Source organism: Gadus morhua, chromosome 8, assembly GCF_902167405.1.
Source record: "Gadus morhua chromosome 8, gadMor3.0, whole genome shotgun sequence".
NCBI lineage: Eukaryota > Metazoa > Chordata > Actinopteri > Gadiformes > Gadidae > Gadus > Gadus morhua.
This window is the reverse complement of record NC_044055.1, coordinates 8,822,459-8,841,742: the sequence shown is the minus strand read 5'-3', so window position 1 is coordinate 8,841,742 and position 19,284 is coordinate 8,822,459. Positions and strand designations below refer to the sequence as shown.

Sequence of the window (19,284 nt, the reverse complement as noted above, 5' to 3'; positions counted from 1 at the left end):
TCCATGTCCGAGAGCACGCGCAGTGGCATGTAAACACAGAATGCTAAGGTTGCGTTCAAATCAGTTCAAAAACACTCCCTCCGGTTATATGCTATAGACCCTATAGTATCTGTGGCATAAAGGCTGGGACGAATTTTAAATGATAAATATGTACACTTTATGTTGAAAGTATTAGACCGTCGCGTTTCCTATTGAAACGAATGGCGCGGTGATTCCGTCTTCAAAACGAGAGCTGGCAAATTGTTAAAAATGAATTAAACTGTAATCAGACAAGGCGGTTATATGCTATAGACTTCGGTATAAAGGCTGGGACGAATTTTGAATTATAAATATGTACAATGCATAACGTTAGCTCTCTCGCTCATAGCTGAGCGAACTAGAATACCTCCCGTTGCCAAGTCGTAGCTAAGGTCCGTCCTAATTAGGCCTACTGGAGTAGTGAACAACGATCCGTGGCATAAGAACCTTACGGGAGGGTAATGGTTGCTCCAGGAATTAGTCAAACCCTCAGGCGTTACCAGGGAAAAAAAAGTTATGGCTTGTGAAAAACTTTATATTTGGACCGTGAAACGCATGAAAATATAAATGAATGGTCTTAATTTATTATTCTTTGGCAAGTTTAAGCATTATCCCTTACCTATAACACAGCCACTACACTGCCAGCCACTCAACCGAGATACGAAGAATTTCAATTTGATCGTTTGTGGGCACTATTGGAGAGAACTACCTAACCAGGGCAATTCGGATGCACTTAATTGTTAAACAAAGCTAAGGTACAGCTACGGGAGCTGCTAAACACTAATTTGGAATCTAATGGTGTCAATGGACCGCCAACTGCCCAATTTTGGAACCCGCCTACGTGAATTGAACAAAACTCATGGGTGATTGACATCTGGACATTGACAATGTTCCTTTAATAAGAGTTACAGTCTCAAAGAGCTTCACAGGAAAAAAAAACCTAAGCACTATAGCGGGCTATGGGTTATATTTAAAAAAAAGGGGAATGGAATGGAAAAGCATCAGTACTTTTATAGTTCACTCCCCGTCTACTGAATTTACCACTACCCATTGTTTATGAGACTAAGGCCAACTCTTTCCTTATTGGTTCGGAGAGTCCATCTTTCCTGTCAATCATACGTGTGAGATACACTTCTTAATAGGGAGCAGAGGGGGCTGGTGCTGTTTTGTTGGTTGCTAAGTTTCAACTTATTCCTCTCTTCTGCATATTTCTAGGCACTTTCTACACAGTTCCTGTATGTGACCTACAGCACCTGATGAAAACTGAAAAATAATTTGTTGAAGTGCCTTATGAACCCACCAAACTACAACAATTGCATGCAAATACAATGGGTTTCGGTTTTTGGCATTTGTTTGTGGTATGGTTGGTTTAGCTGTTTGGTTAACTTGTGTGGGTTCTCTTACCTTGTGACCTTATGGTTGATGAGACATTGCTGCAGTGTGTCAGCGAGACGTTGGTGAACCAGAGAGTAGCGGATGAAGGCCCTTCCCTTCCCCAGTGAGGTCTTCAGCTGGGGAAACACACAATCAATTATTTAGAGACTCATGCTGCTGCGACTTAGATTGCAACACACTCACATCACAGATGGCAGATCCTTAAATCAAAACAGGAAGCAACATTGAGATTAGAGACGAGTTTACAAGAGACCTCATTGGGACCTTTTTGCCTGCACATTTTTTGCCTGCTAAAACATTTGCATGCATGTACAAATAGAGATTCTCAATGGTCTTGCATGGAGCATCTAAAACACACAGTTTCCTTCCGGCTCCCTGTGGTCACTAAAGATACCATGATACTCATCATCGCAAGTTTAGGGGTGTTAACCCACGGGAGCCAAATTCACATCCTGGCTCACATACCAACACGGCCCCCGAATCATCCCCCGGTCGCTAATTGAAAGTTGAGTCATTCTCCCCCTCTCCACTTTAATAGCCAGTGTGTGGTTCTGGCGCATACTGCTAATCTGGGCCCCACTAGGCTGGGTGGTAGTGGATAAGGTGTCATAATCCCCCCCCCCCCTCCCTATCTAATGCAGTTACCGTTTTTTTTACTGCCAATGCAAAAGGTCTAGCAAAATCAAAAACAAATCCAGGGACTGTCTTTAGCTTCCTAAAGTTCTCTGACGGCAGATGGAGGAACTTAAGTAACGGAACAGAGACGCTGCTCAACCATAAGGACACCAGCTGGAGACTCCCACATGTACGAGGCCGTCTAATAATTGTTTTTATTATTTACATTCAGAGTAAAATTCGACTTTACAGTATCAATTCTGATATCATCTGGTCATTGGCGCTTGCCAACTTCTAACAAGATTTAAAATACATATTTTCAATCAGAAACATGTTGATCATTGTGAAGAAAATTGAGATTCGAATTAAGGTTATATTGATATTGAAGTTCATGTTTGTTATAGATCTTAGACGGTGAGGCATTAACGCATCACATGTGTTTCACATGATTTGGCATAGAGATAAGACAAAGCTCACACGAGGTGCATTGCCATCCACCTGTTTTTTTGCACATCTTCATTTGGTGCGTTAAAAAACCTTGAGTGGAAACGTTGAACATTCGAAAAAATCTAGCGGTGGAAGTCTTGTAGTGTTTTTAAAAAGGTAAACGTGGCTAATTCCACACAGCTTTAATTTCTGATGTGTTCAATCTTTCCATTTTCATTGTCCAGTCTGCTCTCAGTCACCAAGCTTTCCTTATCTTTGTTTTAGCTTTAACTTTCTCTCTTTAAATTACTTCACTTTGTTGCCCCCTCTTCTTCTGCAGTGGTATAATTGCACCTTCTTATGATCACGATGAACAAACACCTAATAGCAGCACAGCAGTAGTGGACAAGGTTGCTATACAAAACAATTGTCAACTCGTTGCACTCCATATCCACCTCAGTCTGACCTTGCCTACACTCTCACCAATTTCTGTTGGATATCTATTTCTATTTGACATGAAATGTTTGACACTTCTATTTTACTGGTGTACAGCTTGACAACGCTTAACAACAGCTTGACAACAGTGTTAGTGGCTGTGGCGCTGATTGGCTAATCAGTGCCCATGTTAAAGCGCCTTGTCAACCAAGAAACCGCAATCTACTCTTGCTCAAGTCCTGGCCACAGGCAAGTAGTGGTTGGTAACGTGCGTACTTTCACACATAATGCAATACATTTGGATTGAAACGTGATGACTTATTAGATTGCATTATTATAATTATATCCACCTTTAAGTAACAAAAGCAACTTGCAGCCCCATAGACCTCACAAACATGCAAAGGCCTATTGTTATGTTCTATAAGTATGAAATGTATGCATGTCTTATTATTCATACAAAATTGTAATAATGTCAACAATAGGTAGGCCAAACTGCAGATGACAGAAAGTGGGTCCTAAGTGCTACAACCTTATGCCACCAAGACTTCTTAACTTTTTCACCTGCCGCTACAAGCAGCTGCAGTGGAAAGCTGTAAGCTTAAAGTGTGTGTGTGTGTGTGTGTGTGTGTGTGTGCGCGTGCGTGCGCGCGTGCGTGCGTGCGTGCGTGTGTGTGTGTGTTGCCATGTATGTCTGGTAGAGGATTACCTCAGGGATGGACTTAACAAAGCGAATGCCATCATTCACTCCCTTGATCTTGGAGAGGCAGTCAGAGAAGTAATCCCAGTAATCTTTCCTCTGGCCGAGGAAGGTTGTCTTTTCTTTCTGGTCAAACTTGTGGAGAAGAAGATACAGAATTTCGACTTTGCATGTCAAATATTCTATATTTTGGTGCATAGCCTGTATAACTACTTGCTCCATGATACCATCCTGACCCCAGAAGCGCACATGCAGAATTTTTGCTGAGGATCAGTCTGGCCTCTAGCACGTTGAAAGCCTTTTCAAAAAAATTTAAAAAATGTAGGACCAATCAGCACTGGGAGACAGTTCATGATAAACAAGGAGTGGCTCAATCTGTCAAATTAAAACAATGCTTTCCTCAGATGAGCACACGTTTTTCAAACCTATTTTGCATTCTTCGCCCAAAGCGGAGAATGCAAAAGTGTCGGTTGAATTGACTGGAGGAATTACTGCACATCCAAGGCCAGACTGATATTTATTGAGACACACCAATGTGATTGCATGGACCGTCTCACAAGGCTATGCCACTACTGCACTAGAGAGTATGGCCAATGTTAAAGCTGAGAAGGCAACATATCATTGACGTACCTGTAGCAGATATTCTAGTTTGTAGGAGAACTTGTGTAAATTGGAGCTGTCGTCTGTTATGGGCTCACCACACTCATTGTGCTCCTTTATCAACTCCAACACAGCATCTTGACACACAGAAAACACAGGGTTACACAATATGTATAAGAATATACAGTATACTATACACTATATCAGAATTCCATTTGAGGGATTAAGCGGTGGAAATGCTTAGACTACCATACAACCTTACTGACAGACATACATCCACAATATCATTGTGCTAGTCTGAGAACATTCTACTTATGAGTAGTGTCTTTACCACGCAGGTCTCTGATTATCCTCTGCAGCTGATTCTCACCAACAGACGTCGAGGCCATTATGAAAAAGGGGTAAGGGGGGGGGGGGGGGGGGGGGGGGCACTTGGATTATACGAATCCCTTCTCCTGTGGACCAAAAGAAAAATCATATCAATATTTTATAGCAGATTGTGATGCTGAAACACTTCAAAAGACACTGTTATTAGAGTAAATGTTAACACGTTACATGACTCCTTGACTAGTGACGTCTCTCATTTCTATGAATAATGACGGCATCGGCATGTCATTCTCAGGCGTGGGTCTTTAAATCGCTCAACATGCAACACAACACAAAACATGCTTAAGACCTCCCCCGATTGAACAGCATCGGAACGCCTGTAAAGTGACATACATGCTCCAATGACTGTACCCTTAATGCGTCACACAATGTCATTAAACAAATAACTTGGGGGTGGGGAATGTACTTTATTTACGTTTAATAAATACGCGCTGGTTTTAATCGCTGAAGACAGGTAACATATTCACCCCAAGGACGGTCAAGATACTCAGTCTAATCACAGAAAAATGTCTTCATTAATTTGTCGCAACGTCTAAAATATATGAAGTGCATATAAAGTATCCGTGACTGAACCGCTATGTTCGCTATGTTCGATAAAAGGGGCGCTATGACTGCTACTAAAGACATGCACCTGCTTGTATTCTTCAATGTCTTATGCTACGCTGTTATTATTAGTCCATTTATGCCAGAAAGTGTTTTGTTTAAATCAAAATAAAGACAACCGCCATTAGACTCGACATATAATACATAATTGACGTACTTGATCGGCAAAAAGGTCCCAGACAATCCAGTTATTATTACAGCAGAAAACTTGCTGTTGGGTGGGCGGGCTTTAGCAATGATTGACAAATCGGATTGTTGAATAGCCAGCGATAGCCAGAAGAAACTGCTACTCTAAATCCAGTTTGGTTGAGCAGCACTAGGTAAATAAACAGTAAGGGAATAGGGCTGCCGCCACTCAGCAAATTTAAATGTGGATCTTATTGTAGTTATCATGTTTTCTATACATTTCTTTATTTTTGTCTTTTAGGTATAAATGCATGGCCCCCTGTAAATAATTGCACATATATCAGTGCAGTGTGCCATTCCTATAATTCTTTATAAAATATTTGTATTCATATTTGGAATATTATTATTTAGAATGGAAAGTGAATGGGGCAAACACGCTCAAATCAACCACTCCAAACCCGAACAGCTGGGAGTTGGCAAACTGAATTTGCATATGGGGACCAGAGGCACGGAGGCCTCCAAACAAGTTTGTCCCACTATGACCACAGGGGGCGCTATAACTAGTGGTCAAGCCTATATGGTCGCGCCCCTAGCCCCGTTTTACAAGTTAAATTAAAAGTTAGTAGGCCTACCTTGCAGGGGCGGATCTACTGGGGTGGCATAGGGTGGCAACTGCCACCCTAAAAAAAGCCTTGCCACCCCAGCTGCCACCCCAGTTGGCAGTGCCAAATTATTTTTTTTTATTTTTTTTTTGCTTTTACAAGTCATTTACGAAAGCGAGTTTCAAATGTCCGACTGCAAGTGAATGCAACCAGGAAATATTGCCCCATCCCGCCTGCCCCCCACCCCCCCTCCCCGAGACTCCCGCCGGCACTGATTTTGATTACAAGGAAGGCGCGAGAGTCCTCCAAACGAACGAAGCAAGCGGCGCGGCAGAGAGACTACATTCTTGAGGTAATACTGATCAACCGTCTATCTATGAAGAAATTATAATAATTAGAAAAGAGCAGGGCTGTGTATTACAGAAACATCATAGTTAAAGACTTAAGTTAAGATTGGAATGCCTTATAGCTGCATAGCAGGCGCGTGCCGTCCATATGGGCAGGTGGGGCGGCGAACAACCTGCAAAAACATTCTCCCAAAAAAATAGTTCCTCAGTAAATCATTGCTCCAAGTTTATTTTTAATAATGTGATTGTCACATTAACTATCTATAGTTTCTGTAGGCTTTCCGACTATTTTTGTTCTGTTGATATAAAATTGATGGTGGCGATTCTAGTTGAGTTTAAAGTGTCATGCAATGTGGGGCAGCGGAGCTCAACGAACGCGTCCCTCCGTATGTTTCTCGCATAACCCTGCAGGCTGCAATAAGAATTGCAATCCGCGCTAAAGACGCGCTAACAAACACAAACCCTTCTACACTCAGCTGGTTTTCCTGACCGTTAACTTCATGTGCCTCCTTTTATATCAACAGTCATTCGATTTGATTATATTAAACTTTGTCATTGAACCAAGTAACAGGTACTTGGACAACAAAATGCAAGTCATCTTCTGTAAATTATTTACAAATGGCCATCTCTAATCTACTTGGTTGCACACCTATCTGAACTTTTATAAACCAATATAAGTCATCAATAATTAATAATAAAACAAGCTTCACATCAAGAGCAAAAAAAATAATATGGTAAACCCAAAGGGTCTTGAAAATACTTAGAAATTAAAGATATAAAAAAAGAAAGACAGGGAAATCTTTGATAGCACTTCCCCTGAATTCCCATTTGGCTCTTCCAAGCATGCAGGTAATACACTCTACTTTGGGAGTTATTCTATGTCACCGCGCTTTGAGGGTGGCATTGTATGTAAATTATCGGAATCAGGGAATAAAGTGATATTTGCACTCAAGTTGGACTGATGATTGACATCTGATAGGAATATCTCATGGACAAATACCAACTTATTGTTAACTAAAGTACATATTGCAGCTCTCTTTGCATATATTTTTAGCCCCATGCCCCTGCTGGTGTAATGGTGCAGGTGTTTGTTGTAAGGCAGGTTGATTTTGTAATTATTCAGTAATAATTTATTAAATTTTGTCTGAAACCTTTTATGTTTAAATGTAAGGCTTTACTCATCCCACAATAAATTAAATATAATGTTATTGAGTCAAAATATCTAAATGTGGGGGCTTTCCAAGTAAATATTGATTGATATGGCTTTAATTAAATCGGCATACTGTATATACTTCTGCCATAGGGTGCCACCCCTCAAAATCTCCTGTCCCACTCTTGCCACCCCATGAATATTTTTCTAGATCCGCCCCTGCTACCTTGATCTTATTTGATGAGCTTGATCTGTTGTCTCTATTGGACCCATAAGGTCCGTCTCATAGATTTGGCTGTACCTTGAACGTTTCGAAAAAATGTCCCCAAATATGGTTGACTTACACCTTAATACGGCCAGCCCTTATGGTATTGTTTCAATTTTTATTATTTTTACAATGGCCAAGTTATGGCCGATTAATGTGAAAATACCAGTATGCAAATTAGCTTCCATTATTCAACAAATCTCAAGACCACTTCAGAGAATCCTAAAGGCCTCAATTTGGTTTGCCCATCACTCAATCCCTCTTAGGTGATGTGGAAAGTTTTGTTTTGATAACAAAATTATGTCAAGGGTCAAATTAGCACTGTTGCAGGTGCTCACGGCGCTATTTTTTATAATGGAAGGCAATGGGGAAAAAACGTTGACTTCAACCACTCCGAAGGCAAACAACACCGTTTTGAAAGTTGGTACACGTATAGAAACGGCCCCCAAAAAGTAAAGTACCACTTTGGCGAAAAGGGGCGCCATAACTCTAGTTGTGTTTGTTACTTCTCCTTCTTAATTACAAGTGACTATCTCAGTTCACCTTTCTAATCTCAGTTCCCATGGTCATCCAACAAAATGGTCAAACACTCCATTGCAGCGCTACCTGATGTGCATATGTGTTGTCAAAGAATCTTCCTCATTTGCTGTTAATTTATTCAGGGAAAGTAAAGGATAACAAACTGAGGTATGATATATTATAAATGTAACCATAATTCTGTAGTTTTCTAGATATATTCCACAGATATTAGGAAGGTTTCTAATTTTTTTTTAAATTTTTCTGTTTTTAAAATAGACTCCCTGGAGGGAAAATGGATGCCGAACAACGAAGTCCAGATGAAAGACTTGATTACACAAATGATTATTATTATAACAGCAATGACTCGGTGGATACAGATGAAGTATGCGATCTGGGAACCGTTCAATTTAGACTGGTCTTAGTTCCAGTATTCTTCTCTGCTGTGGTGATAGTCAGTATCCTCGGCAACATATTAGTGATGGTCCTTTTGGCTAAATATGAAAATCTCCGCTCTCTCACTAATGCATTGATCCTGAACCTGGCCGTGTCAGATCTGATTTTCACTGTTGGTTTACCCTTCTGGGCCTACTACCACTTGTATGGTTGGAATCTAGGGGAGACGGCTTGCAAAATAGTTTCTTTTATTTTCTATGTGGGCTTCTACAGCAGCGGTATCCTCCTCATCTTGATGACTGTTCATCGCTACGTGTCCGTCATGAGGCCTCTGTCGGACCTCGTGACCTCCAGGGGTTACGTCGGTGTCCTGGCCTCTGTGTTCATCTGGACCCTGGGCTTCTTGGCCGCCTTGCCGGCCTTGTTATTTACCAGTGTGAATGAAAACATGTGCGAGTATGCGGATGCATACTGGAAGGACTTTGGCATCTACCAGCAAAACATAATGTTCTTAGTGACTGTGGTGATCTTCTGCTTTTGTTATGCTCAGATCCTCTGCAGACTAATGCACTCCCGTGCACAGAGAAGGAGGCACAGGACTCTCAAGCTAATCTCCACTCTTGTTATGGTTTTCTTTGTGGGCTGGGCACCATACAATGTTCTCATATTTCTACGATCTGTAAGAGAGATTAAGGATTGCGAAGACTACAAAAGATTGGGCTATGCATTTTACATCAGCCGGATGTTGGCTTATTCGCACTGTTGCCTCAATCCTGTGTTCTATGTGTTTGTTGGGGTTAAGTATAAGAATCACATGAAGAGAATGCTGAGAGGTTGGGGTAAGCAGACAAACAGTCTCCGCAGTAGACACAGCCGGCTCACCATCACCTCTATGACTAGCGGCGATGAGTTCTCAATATAATGTACTATAATGTACAAGGCAATGGTTGCTTATGAATATCTGCATTTTCTGTGTGATCAATGTGATTTTGCATTGTATTTCTAAGGCTTGTACTTGACTTTTAGTTTAGTTCAAGCTTAAAATGATTGTGAGATTTGGCTTTTTATTCATTAACTCTGATATATTGTTGTCATCGGGGGTAATGGACAAAAAATGAGATAATGCTAAATATCTTATATAAATGTGTTAATATGAATCTGCAAGCTTATAATCTGTTAATATAGTTGCACAAAGATGTTTATTGGTGTTTTAAAAATCATCTTTTGCATTTCATGTTGGCTTGGTGTTGTTTCCTCAAAACCTTGGAATTGTAAAAACCTTGGAAAAGCCGTTTTGTTGTGGTTTATTTGAGTTTAAAGCCAATTCATTGACTATTAGATTGCATTGCCAATTTTCAACTGATCAAAACCATTGCATCTGCATTACTATTAATGTGACAAAATCGGTGTCAGTGGCGACAGTGTTTGAATCTATGGGAACAATCGCTAATTGCCAATAATTCTAAGTTCACTCCTTTTCCATACACTAACCTAACAGTGTTCATAGGCAAAACACTCAGATACTAACGAGTGTTCTGCCAGCCCACAAAGTGGCCTTATGCCAAAGTTCTCCTTTTTCCCTCTTCAAATTACCAGGACCAGGGGAGACAGGATCACTGTATGATTTGGTTTGTTGGTTAATAAGGACTGTTTTGGGAAAGTTTGGAAGAAACGTGTTCCAAGCAAAGTATCTAAAAAGGACCGAAATGCACCAAAGTTGTCCAGAAACGTTACAACCATAGAACCGTTTTTTAGAGAGGATGGGCACGGAGAGACCTGTAGAGACATCTGTCTCTTAGGTGGGCGGATGTCCAAGGGCCATGCGGTAGCGTGTATCCCCCTGCCGGAGAGCATGAGACCTAACCCCACCGAGCTGGGTCGCTATGGGTAGTCAGGCTGAGGACACGGCTGGGCTGTGTGCGCCAAGGGAGGGGCGGGGGGTGGGGAGAGATGTGGGCGGGGGACGCTCAGATGGCTCAAACATAGGTGGCATCTTCGAAAGTGGGTCCTATATTCTTTATTTGTGTGCACTCGGGGCTGGATAACCAGAGGAGCGCTTTCCCCCTCGTTCCCCTGCCCATATAAGGGACACAAGCCCCAGAGCCCCAGAGGGCAAAAAATGAAATTGCTTACTTCATCTAATTAAGCTACACAGCGATGCTGCCGTTTATCATCTTCTATCATCTTCTATCTGAATATTACTTACTGCATAATACCGGGTTTTTTTTTACGTCACCCTTCCGTTTCAGAAAAACTGAAATGATGACAGATAAAAATGGTTGATGTGTTGTTTTGAATGTGGGTTACGGTTAACAGAGGGAGAGAGAGACATCGACTGCTTGCCATGAAGCTATTAGCCAACAGTGACATTGAGGGTAAGTACTAATTAGATGGATTATTATGATGTACCTGTTATTTATATACAGTTAGGGTTGGATTTGAAGATGAGATGTTTGAACATAGTTATTGAGTTAATAGTTATCGATGATTTGCAAAATACTTGACATTGGAAATCAATCCATATATTTATCTTATGTTGTGCTTACTTCTACCCACCTTTCGTTTGTTTTCTAAAGAAACACCATTGGACCCTAATCTTCTCATGGGGCGCAGTTTCATCGACAACCAAAACGGGACAGAATCTTTTTATTTAGTTCCTGATAGATCTAAAATATTGTGTGGAGCAATGATTTACGTCATTTTCATCCTCAGTATCATAGGAAATACGCTCCTCTTCCATGCTCTTTTCTGCAACATGAACGTGAAGAATGTCACCAACATGTATTTCCTCCACCTTGCCTGCTCGGATGTAGCCTTAACAATCGCCCTGCCGTTCGCAGCCACTGGGCTGATCAACGGTTGGTCCTTTAGTGAATTAATCTGTAAGCTTGTTGTAAGTTTATATTACTGTGGGATGACCTCAAGTATCATACTATTGACCGCCATATCAGTGGATCAGTTCAGCACTGTTGTCATCCAGAATGGTTGCATCGTCCCAGTGAAGAGACGAAGGTGTGCCATCGGAGCCTGTACGGTGACCTGGATGGTCAGCCTGGCTGTGGTTGTCCCTTGCCCCTTCTATTCAAAGGTAGTGAGGCTAGAGGATGAAGCTATGTGTTTTTCTCACCAAATTCACGCCTTTTTTTCTCTGCTCTCAATCTGCTTGTTTGCCGTCATTGTGTTCTGCTATTCGGCAATTCTCTGGACCACGGTGAGGGCTTCAACCAGAAAGAAGCTCAGGACTGCATCCCTCGCATTATGTATATCTGTAGCCTTCTTTGTTTGCTGGGCTCCTCATACTATATTGATGAAAACAAGTTCCAAGGAGTTGGATTTGAAGCAAACATTTGCATATCATGTCACGTTTATAGTGTCTCTTTCTCATTGTTGTATCAATCCCATGATCTATATGATGTCACAGAAGTACCGTAAACATGTACAGAGTGTCTTTTGTTGTGAAAAGGTGCACACAAAGAGATAGAGATAGAGTTAATTATCGTAATGTTTAATGGGAATGCAGGGTGTGAATGCATGGTATATTGTATATGGAGTGGCATGCTATTCTTTTATGGCCAATGTGGTCATTGTTGTGCAAATATTATTAACCTGCGAATGTATGCATACAAAGATTGTTGCTTGATGTTTTAATAAAATAAGAAATCCTATATTCTCCATTATTTAAAATCATAAAAACAACAATGTTTAATTCTGATGTGTTTTCTACATGAACCATTTAGTCAGAATCGTTTAAACTTTGCTTTGTGTGGTTTTCACCTCGCTGTAAACCATGGCATTCAGTATATCAGCATGTTCTGTGTGGTACAAATGTGTTTTTAAGATCTCAGTTTCGTGGTCTTTTGCGGCATCTATGGAGAAATTAACTGCCGAACTAACTCTGTTTCAAATACACTGATGACATAAAGTGTACTTGGTGTATATTATCACACAAATGGAATATCCTTAAAGTTTGTTTTAAATGTAGTAGATCCATTGTTAAAGTGTAACAAATTAAAACAAAGCATACTATAGTATAGTATAGAATACGAATAAAAAAAGAAACAATCAGATACTAACAGGTGTTCTACCTGCCCATAAAGTGGCCTTTTGGCAAAGTTCTCCTTTTGCTCTTCCAGTTACCAGGACCAGGGGAGACAGGATCGTTGTAAGATTTGGTTTGTTGGTTAATAAGGACTGTTTTGGGAAAGTTTGAAAGAAACGTGTTCCAAGCAATTATAGCTAAAAAGGTACCGAAATGCACCAAAGTTGTCCAGAAACAGTGCAACCATAGAACAGTTTTATAGTTATGAGCCTGATTTGGAGTGGACGGATGCGGCGGCTAAACAACACGTTGCAAAACCAGAGAGACGGCAGCAGGACCATATCATGCACTGCCTTCCAGAGCCCAGTAGAGTTTGTATAAGTGTCTTAATATCATTCATAAGTAGCTCGGACCACTGTTGTCTACTGTTCTTCTTCTTTCTATGCCGTAGTGGTGCAGTTGTGGCTCGGCCCATGGACAAACCCCCAATGAGTACGGAGGGAGTACACAGGTATGGAGAGGATGGGTGCGGGGAGACCTGTAGAGAGATCTGTCTCTTAGGTGGGCGGATGTCCAAGGGCCATGCGGTAGCGTGTGTCCCCCCGCCGGAGAGCATGAGACCTAACCCCACCGAGCTGGGTCGCTATGGGTAGTCAGGCTGAGGACACGGCCGGGCTGTGCGCCAAGGGAGGGGCGGGGGGTGGGGAGAGATGTGGGCGGGGGACGCTCAGATGGCTCAAACATAGGTGGCATCTTCGAAAGTGGGTCCTATGTTCTTTAATTGTGTGCACTCGGGGCTGGATAACCAGAGGAGCGCTTTCCCCTCGTTCCCCTGCCCATATAAGGGACACAGGTTCCAGAGGGGCACTCAGCAGTTGAAGGAGAATAAGGCCCAATGTTGTCTTCTACGAGGTTCCCATCGGCCCAGTGAGGGGGCGAAGGTGTGCCATTGGAGTTTGTACGGTGGACTGGATGGTCAGCCTCTCTGATGGTCTTTTAGACACCTTACAGCGAAACAACAACGCAACGAGACGTTTCAGGGCTGAGAATCATCAGGGCAACCGTAATCTCATTTGAATCATTATTATTATGTATCTTCATATTTCTACTGATGTGTGCTGTTGCCATACCTACAGGTCTATTATACCTTTAAGGCCAAAAAAAGGAAGATTGTGAAAGCAGCCAACTGTTTAGACCTGCATGGGGAGAGTTCACAAATAGACGTACCTGTATATTAGTTGTCTAAAATGTGTTGCGTTGTATTTCTAAATCTTGAAGTTGACCTATAGCTTAATACCATTAAAAGGGAAATTGTTTACTTCATCTAATGACGCTACACAGTGATGTGGCTGTTTATCATCTTCTTTGAATATTACTTATTGCATAATATCCGGGGTTCTTTATTTCACCTTTCTGTTCCAGAGAAATTGAAATGATGACAGATAAAAAATGTTGATGTGTTGTTTTAAATGTGGGTTATGGTTAACAGAGGGAGAGAGAGACCTTGCCTGCTTGCCAGGAAGCCATTAGCCAACAGTGACATGGAGGGTAAGTACTCATTTCATGGATTATTATGATGTACCTGTTATTTATATACAGTTAGGGTTGGATTTGGGTTTAAATATTTTTCATAGAATGAAGATTAAATGTTTGAACATAGTTATTGAGTTAATAGTTATCGATGATTTGCAAAATACTTAACATTGGAAATCAAACCATGTATTTATCTTTTGTTGTGCTTAATTCTACCCAATTTTTTTTTGTTTTCTAAAGAAACACCATTGGACCCCAATCTTCTTGTGAGCTATAATTTTACCGGCATCCAAAACGAGACAGATTTGCACACCTTTCCTAATGGAAGTAAAATATTGTTTGGAGCAATGATCCATGTCATTTTCATCCTCAGTATCATAGGAAATACGCTCCTCTTCCATGCTCTTTACTGCAACATGAACGTGAAGAATGTCACCGACATGTATTTCCTCCACCTTGCCTGCTCGGATGTAGCCTTAACAATCGCCCTGCCGTTCGTGGCCACTGGGCTGATCCACAGTTGGTGCTTTAGTGAATTAGTCTGTAAGCTTGTTGTAAGTTTATATTACTGTGGGATGACCTCAAGTATCATACTATTGACCGCCATATCAGTGGATCAGTTCAGCACTGTTGTAATCCAGAATGGTTGCATCGTCCCAGTGAAGAGACGAAGGTGTGCCATCGGAGCCTGTACGGTGACCTGGATGGTCAGCCTGGCTGTGGTTGTCCCTTGCCCCTTCTATTCAAAGGTAGTGAGGCTAGAGGATGAAGCTATGTGCTTTTCTCACCAAATTCACGCCTTTTTTTCTCTGCTCTCAATCTGCTTGTTTGCCGTCATTGTGTTCTGCTATTCGGCAATTCTCTGGACCACGGTGAGGGCTTCAACCAGAAAGAAGCTCAGGACTGCATCCCTCGCATTATGTATATCTGTAGCCTTCTTTGTTTGCTGGGCTCCTCACACTATATTGATGAAAACTAGTTCCAAGGAGTTGGATTTGAAGCAAACATTTGCATATCATGTCACGTTTACAGTGTCTCTCTCTCATTGTTGTATCAATCCCATGATCTATATGATGTCACCGAAGTACCGTAAACATGTACAGAGTGTCTTTTGTTGTGAAAAGGTGCACACAAAGAGATAGAGATAGAGTTAATTATCGTAATGTTTAATGGGAATGCAGAGTGTGAATGCATGGTATATTGTATATGGAGTGGCATGCTATTCTTTTATGGCCAATGTGGTCATTGTTGTGCAAATATTATTAACCTGCGAATGTATACATACAAAGATTGTTGCTTGATGTTTTAATAAAATAAGAAATTCTACATTCTCCATTAATTAAAATCCTAAAAACAACAATGTTTAATTCTGATGTGTTTTCTATATGAACCATTAATACATTTTGTCAGAATCGTTTAAACATTTCTTTGTGTGGTTTTCACCTCCCTGTAAACCATGGCATTCAGTATATTAGCATGTTCTGTGCGGTACAAATGTGTTTTTAAGATCTCAGTTTCGTGGTCTTTTGCGGCACCTATTGAGAAATTAACTGCCACACTAACTCTGTTTCAAATACACTGATGACATAAAGTGTACTTGGTGTATATTATCACACAAATGGAATATCCTTAAAGTTTGTTTTAAATGTAGTAGATCCATTTTTAAAGTGTTACAAATTAAAACAAAGAAAGCATACTATAGCATAGTATAGTATACGAATAAAAAAAGAAATAATCAGATACTAACAGGTGTTCTACCTGCCCATAAAGTGGCCTTTTGGCAAAGTTCTCCTTTTGCTCTTCCAGTTACCAGGACCAGGGGAGACAGGATCGTTGTAAGATTTGGTTTGTTGGTTAATAAGGACTGTTTTGGGAAAGTTTGAAAGAAAGGTGTTCCAAGCAATTATAGCTAAAAAAGTACAGAAATGCACCAAAGTTGTCCAGAAACAGTGCAACCATAGAACAGTTTTATAGTTATGAGCCTGATTTGGAGTGGACGGATGCGGCGGCTAAACAACACGTTGCATAACCAGAGAGACGGCAGCAGGACCATATTATGCACTGCCTTCCAGAGCCCAGTAGAGTTTGTATAAGTGTCTTAATATCATTCATAAGTAGCTCGGACCACTGTTGTCTACTGTTCTTCTTCTTTCTATGCCGTAGTGGTGCAGTTGTGGCTCGGCCCATGGACAAACCCCCAATGAGTACGGAGGGAGTACACAGGTATGGAGAGGATGGGTGCGGGGAGACCTGTAGAGAGATCTGTCTCTTAGGTGGGCGGATGTCCAAGGGCCATGCGGTAGCGTGTGTCCCCCCGCCGGAGAGCATGAGACCTAACCCCACCGAGCTGGGTCGCTATGGGTAGTCAGGCTGAGGACACGGCCGGGCTGTGCGCCAAGGGAGGGGCGGGGGGTGGGGAGAGATGTGGGCGGGGGACGCTCAGATGGCTCAAACATAGGTGGCATCTTCGAAAGTGGGTCCTATATTCTTTATTTGTGTGCACTCGGGGCTGGATAACCAGAGGAGCGCTTCCCCCTCGTTCCCCTGCCCATATAAGGGACACAGGTTCCAGAGGGGCACTCAGCAGTTGAAGGAGAATAAGGCCCAATGTTGTCTTCTACGAGGTTCCCATCGGCCCAGTGAGGGGGCGAAGGTGTGCCATTGGAGTTTGTACGGTGGACTGGATGGTCAGCCTCTCTGATGGTCTTTTAGACACCTTACAGCGAAACACCAACGCAACGAGACGTTTCAGGGCTGAGAATCATCAGGGCAACCGTAATCTCATTTGAATCATTATTATTATGTATCTTCATATTTCTACTGATGTGTGCTGTTGCCATACCTACAGGTCTATTATACCTTTAAGGCCAAAAAAAGGAAGATTGTGAAAGCAGCCAACTGTTTAGACCTGCATGGGGAGAGTTCACAAATAGACGTACCTGTATATTAGTTGCCTAAAATGTGTTGCGTTGTATTTCTAAATCTTGAAGTTGACCTATAGCTTAATACCATTAAAAGGGAAATTGTTTACTTCATCTAATGACGCTACACAGTGATGTGGCTGTTTATCATCTTCTTTGAATATTACTTATTGCATAATATCCGGGGTTCTTTATTTCACCTTTCTGTTCCAGAGAAATTGAAATGATGACAGATAAAAATTGTTGATGTGTTGTTTTGAATGTGGGTTGGTTAACAGAGGGAGAGAGAGACCTTGCCTGCTTGCCAGGAAGCCATTAGCCAACAGTGACATGGAGGGTAAGTACTCATTTCATGGATTATTATGATGTACCTGTTATTTATATACAGTTAGGGTTGGATTTGGGTTTAAATATTTTCATAGAATGAAGATTAAATGTTTGAACATAGTTATTGAGTTAATAGTTATCGATGATTTGCAAAATACTTAACATTGGAAATCAAACCATGTATTTATCTTTTGTTGTGCTTAATTCTACCCAATTTTTGTTTGTTTTCTAAAGAAACACCATTGGACCCCAATCTTCTTGTGAGCTATAATTTTACCGGCATCCAAAACGAGACAGATTTGCACACCTTTCCTAATGGAAGTAAAATATTGTTTGGAGCAATGATCCATGTCATTTTCATCCTCAGTATCATAGGAAATGGTCTCCTCTTCCATGCTCTTTACTGCAACATGAACGTGAAGAATGTCACCGACATGTATTTCCTCCACCTTGCCTGCTCGGATGTAGCCTTAACAATCGCCCTGCCGTTCGCAGCCGCTGGGCTGATCAACGGTTGGTCCTTTAGTGAATTAATCTGTAAGCTTGTTGAAAGTTTATATTACTGTGGGATGACCTCAAGTATCATACTATTGACCGCCATATCAGTGGATCAGTTCAGCACTGTTGTCATCCAGAATGGGTGCATCGTCCCAGTGAAGAGACGAAGGTGTGCCATCGGAGCCTGTACGGTGACCTGGATGGTCAGCCTGGCTGTGGTTGTCCCTTGCCCCTTCTATTCAAAGGTAGTGAGGCTAGAGGATGAAGCTATGTGCTTTTCTCACCAAATTCACGCCTTTTTTTCTCTGCTCTCAATCTGCTTGTTTGCCGTCATTGTGTTCTGCTATTCGGCAATTCTCTGGACCACGGTGAGGGCTTCAACCAGAAAGAAGCTCAGGACTGCATCCCTCGCATTATGTATATCTGTAGCCTTCTTTGTTTGCTGGGCTCCTCACACTATATTGATGAAAACTAGTTCCAAGGAGTTGGATTTGAAGCAAACATTTGCATATCATGTCACGTTTACAGTGTCTCTCTCTCATTGTTGTATCAATCCCATGATCTATATGATGTCACCGAAGTACCGTAAACATGTACAGAGTGTCTTTTGTTGTGAAAAGGTGCACACAAAGAGATAGAGATAGAGTTAATTATCATAATGTTTAATGGGAATGCAGAGTGTGAATGCATGGTATATTGTATATGGAGTGGCATGCTATTCTTTTATGGCCAATGTGGTCATTGTTGTGCAAATATTATTAACCTGCGAATGTATACATACAAAGATTGTTGCTTGATGTTTTAATAAAATAAGAAATTCTACATTCTCCATTAATTAAAATCCTAAAAACAACAATGTTTAATTCTGATGTGTTTTCTATATGAACCATTAATACATTTTGTCAGAATCGTTTAAACATTTCTTTGTGTGGTTTTCACCTCCCTGTAAACCATGGCATTCAGTATATTAGCATGTTCTGTGCGGTACAAATGTGTTTTTAAGATCTCAGTTTCGTGGTCTTTTGCGGCACCTATTGAGAAATTAACTGCCACACTAACTCTGTTTCAAATACACTGATGACATAAAGTGTACTTGGTGTATATTATCACACAAATGGAATATCCTTAATGTTTGTTTTAAATGTAGTAGATCCATTTTTAAAGTGTTACAAATTAAAACAAAGAAAGCATACTATAGCATAGTATAGTATACGAATAAAAAAAGAAATAATCAGATACTAACAGGTGTTCTACCTGCCCATAAAGGGGCCTTTTGGCAAAGTTCTCCTTTTGCTCTTCCAGTTACCAGGACCAGGGGAGACAGGATCGTTGTAAGATTTGGTTTGTTGGTTAATAAGGACTGTTTTGGGAAAGTTTGAAAGAAAGGT

At 41.2% G+C, this 19,284-nt stretch overlaps 4 protein-coding genes across 9 annotated transcripts in view; 3 read left to right on the top strand and 1 right to left on the bottom strand.

Annotated features, from left to right (window-relative positions):
* LOC115549502 (FYVE and coiled-coil domain-containing protein 1) overlaps window positions 1–19,284 on the bottom strand; it is a 141,943-nt gene that overhangs the window by 14,210 nt on the left and 108,449 nt on the right. Inside the window, exons 1-4 of one of the 4 annotated variants that reach the window (XM_030364750.1) lie at window positions 4,518–4,617; window positions 4,217–4,323; window positions 3,596–3,721; window positions 1,423–1,529 (exon numbers count right to left, since the gene is read on the bottom strand). The exons of the other annotated variants lie outside the window; for them this stretch is intronic. Coding sequence (XP_030220610.1) covers window positions 1,423–1,529; window positions 3,596–3,721; window positions 4,217–4,323; window positions 4,518–4,575 — 398 coding nt within the window. The 5' untranslated portion in view covers window positions 4,576–4,617. Of the gene's footprint in view, window positions 1–1,422; window positions 1,530–3,595; window positions 3,722–4,216; window positions 4,324–4,517; window positions 4,618–19,284 lie in introns of those variants that run through there. 4 annotated transcript variants of the gene reach the window in all.
* Window positions 6,150–12,243, top strand: LOC115549526 (chemokine XC receptor 1). 3 transcript variants are annotated; one of them, XM_030364790.1, is made up of 4 exons: window positions 8,243–8,353; window positions 8,462–9,417; window positions 10,895–10,953; window positions 11,155–12,243. In XM_030364790.1, the coding sequence occupies exons 2-3, from the start codon at window positions 8,478–8,480 to the stop codon at window positions 10,924–10,926; spliced, it is 972 nt and encodes a 323-aa protein (XP_030220650.1). In that variant the 5' UTR covers window positions 8,243–8,353; window positions 8,462–8,477; the 3' UTR covers window positions 10,927–10,953; window positions 11,155–12,243. The 3 variants fall into 3 exon arrangements, with proteins under 3 accessions (XP_030220649.1, XP_030220650.1, XP_030220648.1); XM_030364789.1 differs by lacking the exons at window positions 8,243–8,353; window positions 10,895–10,953; window positions 11,155–12,243 and adding an exon at window positions 6,150–6,256 and having other exon boundaries at window positions 8,462–9,869; XM_030364788.1 differs by lacking the exons at window positions 10,895–10,953; window positions 11,155–12,243 and having other exon boundaries at window positions 8,462–9,869.
* On the top strand, window positions 14,075–15,510 carry LOC115549527 (C-C chemokine receptor type 8-like). The gene is made up of 2 exons (XM_030364791.1): window positions 14,075–14,165; window positions 14,391–15,510. Exons 1-2 carry the CDS (start codon window positions 14,087–14,089, stop codon window positions 15,290–15,292), a joined length of 981 nt encoding a protein of 326 aa, XP_030220651.1. The 5' UTR covers window positions 14,075–14,086; the 3' UTR covers window positions 15,293–15,510.
* LOC115549531 (C-C chemokine receptor type 8-like) lies at window positions 17,347–18,752 on the top strand. Its single transcript, XM_030364797.1, has 2 exons — window positions 17,347–17,408; window positions 17,633–18,752. Exons 1-2 carry the CDS (start codon window positions 17,402–17,404, stop codon window positions 18,532–18,534), a joined length of 909 nt encoding a protein of 302 aa, XP_030220657.1. The 5' UTR covers window positions 17,347–17,401; the 3' UTR covers window positions 18,535–18,752.